The 6,000-nt window shown below is 51.4% G+C and overlaps 1 protein-coding gene across 3 annotated transcripts in view; it reads right to left on the reverse strand.

The window, feature by feature from the left end:
• Window positions 1-2,617, reverse strand: part of ZSWIM5 (zinc finger SWIM-type containing 5) — a 196,868-nt gene extending 194,251 nt beyond the window's left edge. The window contains exons 1-2 of one of the 3 annotated variants that reach the window (XM_084852659.1): window positions 2,509-2,617; window positions 1,918-2,475 (exon numbers count right to left, since the gene is read on the reverse strand). In XM_084852659.1, coding sequence (XP_084708785.1) covers window positions 1,918-2,475; window positions 2,509-2,617 — 667 coding nt within the window. Of the gene's footprint in view, window positions 1-1,917 lie in introns of all 3 variants that reach the window. The other 2 variants (XM_084852660.1, XM_084852658.1) reach the window with 2 other exon arrangements.
• Window positions 2,618-6,000: the final 3,383 nt, after the last annotated feature.

Consider the following 6,000-nt stretch of genomic DNA (forward strand, 5'->3'; position numbering starts at 1 on the left):
AATATATATCAAATGGAATTGTTGTATAACCTCTGTAGTCAACAAAATATTTTATATAGAGAATCGTTAGACCTATTTCTCTTCTTATAACAATGTTTCATGTTGCTTTTCCAGTTCTTAGTTAAAGAAGGCTTTGAACCTATTAATTTATCCAAAAACCCTTCGTAAGAAAAAACAGCATATAATTTAATTATGGTTTAAGAATTAAGTAAATATTCCAGAAGGCTTTTGTTGTTGTTGAAAGGGGCTGTGATTTTTTTAAAGATCTGAACATCTTTCAATTTGGATTAATATTGGATTGTATCATTGCATCTCTTCTTTTTTCTATTAGGGAAAGAATAGCCAAGGATATACACTGTAAGACTGAACTATTTTTAAAATGGGGGGAGACTCCAACAATACTTCATATGCCTGGTGATAGGCCTCAGCACAAGCTGAATTTACATTTCACATTTGCAAATCAAATTATACCAGAATGCCAATTTAATGGGAACACTCATTTTATTCAATTCCACTAACAGTGTAAAACAGATTATTTTATGCAACATTTAAAAGCAGATTTCAAGGGTAACGATGGGAGGAAAACAACCTTTGTCACTCACTCACAAGTCCCCTGACAAGGCTAGTAATAATGAACCTTGTGTTGAATGTCAATAAAGTCAAGGACCTCATTTCCATTTTCAGTTTCCAATGAAATCAAGACAATGCTATGCAGCAATACACACATTATGTGTATACTCATACACTACATGGGGTGGAATAAAGCTCTAAATATGAAGGCATCAAAGTTAAACACTTCTTGTTTTCTCCTAAATAATCTAATTTGCTGCATTCAATGAGATGTACAAGTATCCAAGTAGAAGGTAGTATTTTCTTTCCTTTAAAAAGCAATACACACACCACAGTTTTCCAAAGTCAAGAAGCCAGAGTGTGTGGTGAAGCATTATATATATATATATATATATATATATATATATATATATATAACACCTTTTCCCCTACAGGGCAAGACCTTCCCATGTGGCGTTCTCCTTCTTATCCTCATCTGGCCTTTTGGCAACCTCAGTATCACTTGGGGGTAGGGGGAGAGAAGAGGGGTTTTGCAAGCAAGTGATGCTGCTATGGAAGGCATTTTGATACGAATTTATTATTTTTCAAACCAGACCAGGTCTCTGGCAGCTGCCCTAATCCTTTTGCAAACTTCACCCCCAACATCTCCCTCCCACCCATTAGCAACACTCTCCTTTACAAAGAGAATTACAGGGATAAAAGCTTGCTCCTTTCTCAAGGCACCACCAAATAGAGCTGGCGTTTGTGAAAAGGGACACCCTGCCATTCCCTCCCCCGACCTCGCCCTGGTGGGAAATACTGCCAAATAGCAAATAGACCAGACAAAAGGCTACGATTGTGGTGCGTGTGTTGAACGCGCGCGGGGGGTGGGGGGATTCCATGGTCTTAAAGCACATAATCAACAGCAGAGATAAGGACGGGGCCGGGAGAGAGAATAGGTGAAAAGAGGGGGAACGGGGAGGAGCAGGAGGAAGAAAAGAAGGTCGAAGGCGGAGAGAGTAAAGGTGAAAAGAGAGACGAAGAGAAAAGGGGGCATTATTCAACCGGGGGGGGGGTAGGAATGGAATTTGACAGGAAGGAGGGGAATTGGAGGACAACCCGAGAAGGCAAAGAGGACGGAAAAAACAGAAGAGTGACGAGAAGCAGCCGGGAGCGGATGCACGAGAAGAGTGGGAAGAGGCAGACCAGGGGGATTAGGGTTAGGAGAGAGGGGAGGAAGGAGAAAAGGAAGGGAGAGAACGGGGGAGGCTAAGCAAGCGCAGAGCGCCGGTCGAGAGCGAAGCCGCGGGACGCGCGGCAGGCAGAAGGGGCGGTCTCTGGGCCGCCGAGGTCGCTGGCACCACTCACCCACTTGCAGCACGTTATCCACGGCGCCGGTCTCTAGCAGGCGGATGCCTCTGCGGAAGGGGAGCCCCTCGGTGGCGGCGGCGCTGGCTGGGGCGCCCGGGGCCAGCAGAGGGGCAGTGCCGGGCGCCCCCGAGGGGGCGGCGGGGCCAGTGGCTGTCGCCGAACTGTCCTCGCCGCCGGCCCCGATGCCCGCCGCGTGGCCCGCGGCTCCTGCGCCGCCTCCGGACGCGCCGTTGCCTCCGGGGCGCCCGGGCTGGAAGCTGGAGTACATGCAGATCTGGCGCTCGCTGCGGGGGAAGCTCCAGTAGACGATGCGGCGCTGCACCGGCTCCGGGATGCGCTGGAAGCGGCCCTCCACCCGCTCGAAGGCCCAGCTGCCCGCCACCCGCTTGGCCGCGGCGTCCAGCAGCGACTCGGGCTGCAGCAGCGTCAGCAGCGGCCCCTCCGGCCCACAGCCAGGGCCCCGGCCCGCCCCGGCCGGAGGGCAGCAGCCGCGCGCCCCGGCGCTGCCGCCCCCGGCGCCGCGCCCGGCGCCCGCGCCGCCGCCCGCCCCGGCCGCTCCGACGGGGCCCCCCGGGCAGCCCCCTGAGCGGGGCAGCGCCGCGCCCACCACCCGCGAGCACAGGCGCTTTGGGCCCGGCGACCCCGCGGCGGGCAGTGGCGGCCGGAGCAGCTCCTCTCCCTCGCCTCCCTCCGCCATGGCTGCGTCCGACCCACTGAGCCGCAGCCCGTGCCTGCCCGCGCGCCCGCGCCTGCCTGCCTGCCTGCCTGGGAGAGCGGGGGATGGGGGTGGAGGGAGGAGACTGCGGCGGAGAAGGGGAGGGAGAGAGGGCGGACGGGCACCACGGCGTGGGCAGCCCCCTAGAGACCCGCGGGGGAGGGTGGCTTATGTGTCACGGGGCCCCTCCCCATGCAAGGAGCGGCTCTCCTCCGGAACGTTGCACCCCAAAAGAACGATCGACCTCCCCTGGCTTCGACCTGCCTAGGTGCCAGCAGGATTGGGGCGGGGGGGAGTAGACTCTCTGTCCAGACATTCCCCTGTTGTCCCCCCCCCCCCGTTTCACGTCCTTAATCCGACGGGGATTTATTTCACCATTAACAAAATTACTGCGTGCACCTTCTGTAGAGAACAACCACCTTCGTGTTGTTCTTTTCTGCTAAGGGAATTCATGGTTTTGTTTGTGGCAAGGACCCTGTCGAGCCAGATTGCTGCGCACACTTCGCAGCGTTCACGCGAACTACTTTGCGCAAGGGCCCTGCTTCGGAATCTGCTCCGAGTTCTCCTTGTAGGGCTGCGTCCTGGAACAGGAGAAGCGAGCAAGTGCTTCTGAAGACCAGTAGGATGTCTTTATCTCGCCACTGCCTTATCAGGCCTCCCCTCATACCTAGGATTAAAGGATGGCTTCAAGTGTAGTTGGCATGGCTGCTAGGCAGGCTTGAGCCGAGGCTGCCTCCCCCCCCCCCCCCGTGCATCTTTTAGAAATTAAGCACTGGAAAGTAAGCCCATTCGCCTCTTGTCATACAGTCTGCATCACACTCCACTCACATCACATGCTTGAATTGCATAGAATTATCCCCGTAGCTTTTCACAGCCCTAAAAAATAAGAATACATATGGCCAACAGTAACACAGCAAGACCTCAGAAGGGACATCTCAAAGAAAAGGAAAGTCGTAGAGCCCTCATATCTTTAGCTTTCTAGATGCACAAGACACCCATCCTGCAATTTTGTAAACAGAACCTCACAAAACAAACAACCGTAGCCTCTGTCTCCACAGAACAGCAAAGAACAAATCCAGTTCCACAGATCTTCTACCTTCAGATCATCCAAGGTCCTATTCCAAACACCCCCACTGCACCATAAATGCCCATGACACCTGCATAGATATCCACCAACTCTATAGTGTGCCTTCTTGAAGAAATTAAGTAATGCTTTACAAAAAACAACACAATTCATTTGCACAAAAATCAACACAAAGGAAAGTGTGTTGCTTTTGTTATAATGTGTAGATATGCTACTGCATGTTAGCTAAGCACATACCTGGATGATTACAATTTACACGCACGACTATTTGCAACCTGATTACATGCAGAGTTAGACATGCCTGAGACTACTGAAGCAAAATTGGTTTAGGCATTCCTAACTCTCCTTTGGGTTGGGTTCCAGACAAATTATTTTCCATGCCCTGGTAGAAAGTGCCCAAAGTATGCGTCAGTAAGCAAAATCATGTGTACAACAAACAGCATTCTAACATCCTTAGGCCTATGATTCATTCAAGAGAAGAACTTGCTTCAGTTGGTTTGCATGCACTCCTCAGACCAAGATCAGTGTTGGGACTGACTGGGTCAGTGAATAGACATGACTAACTCCTACCATATCCTGTGCAAGCTCAGTCATTTTCTTTCAGTCAAAGCACACACATGCCACACACACACACACACACACACACTATCCACTGCCTTGGACAATGCACAGGCATAGAGCCCAACAGCAAATATAGAGAAAGGAAAAGAGAGAAGGGGACAGGTGAGTGACTGAACTTTGTAGCTAAGAACCATATGGACCATTGTACTACCATGTTATAAAAGTAAATGATACATTTCCACTTAGTTTTGATAATCACAAATAACCTCAGAGGGCAATAGAGATTTTGAACATTACTATTTCCTTTCACATGAAATTAGAATGCTACAGAGAAAATATTCCTGTGATGCCGGCAAACCCCTAAGGTTAAATTCTCAGATTATGAAGGGATATGCACTATACTGCATCACAAAGATATGTAATAGTAAATTCTGTGCAGCAGCAGGCAAAAGGGAAAACAGTACTATGCCATTCTAACCTGCCAATTCACAAACTGGCCCAAGAATTATGATAAACAGAGGAGAACATGCCACAAAATACTATACAATTATTGGGTGGGAGGCACGGCCCTTCTAGAGGACGTGGCTGTGTGCATAAGCACACTTGCACTAGCAAAAGCTTACTAGAGTTAATGTTCTTGTCAATGCAAAGAACAAAGGGAATGCAGGAGGAGCCCTGTTCTGGTGGAACAGCTCAGATATTACATGCTTAGGGGTTCCTGGTTCAAATCTAGGGTGGAAGCCCACACTAGAAAAGAGAGAGGGCCAACCACATTTAGGGAGCAATCCTATGGCGCTAGTCAGCAGCTAGACGGCCATAGGATATCTTGTTTTCCAGGAACCGACCTTCCCCCTCTTCCGTGCTGCCTTGCAGGCAGCGTGGAGAAGTCCCGTGCTCCGCACTCGCAAGAGGAGCATGGAGCGGCCGAAACGGCGTTCCAGGGGGCATTCCGGGGCAGGGAGGGCAGAAATGCCTGTACGACACATCCTGTGTGTCATACAGCAGCCTCCTCCACCGCTCTGCCCTCCTGCGGCTAGACAGCCGAAAGCGGCTGTCTAGCCTAAAATGCAGGGCAGGAGGAGTGCGGAGGGAACGATCCCCTCCATGCTTCTCCTGCCCTGCATTGGACCGGTGATCACCTCTGAGTTCAGAGGTGGCCACCTATCTGCAATGCATAGGATTGCGCCCTTAGGCACACCTAAGCTACTCTGCAGGAGTGCCGCATGGACCAATAGCTTGGCTGCTGCATGGACCGACCAGCCAGTTTGGCCCTCCTCCACCCAGTGGCAAGCCCTGTGACCACGCTACCCCTTTCATTTTGCCCGATAGCATCCCAGCAGGCCTAAATGGGATTCCTCCCTCTCATCATCTCTGCCCCTCCTTCCCATTGTTCCTCCTTCTGTCCCCACCCCAGCTATCTGCCTCGTACACCCTGGCAGCAGCACCCCCATCCTACTTGCGCAACCTGAGAGGCCTGCCCCATGACAGTCCAGGGAGCCTGAACGAGCAGAGAGAAGAGGGGCTGCTGGCCCTGTGCCCATCAAGCCCTTTTCCCCTCCCCTCTTACAGTCCCATCCTGAGGCCAGATGGAGCCAGTCCATACCAGGGGGTGGGTTAGGGATCCCTATCCACCATTGTCTAGCAACAAAGAAACAATACATGTGACAAAAGTCAACACTTGTATTGGTCATCATCCAGGATGGAGAATATCCTGAAAGGG

The sequence above is a fragment of the Heloderma suspectum genome, chromosome 4 (assembly GCF_057233095.1).
Source record: "Heloderma suspectum isolate Gila_16-S chromosome 4, 16-S_ref, whole genome shotgun sequence".
NCBI lineage: Eukaryota > Metazoa > Chordata > Lepidosauria > Squamata > Helodermatidae > Heloderma > Heloderma suspectum.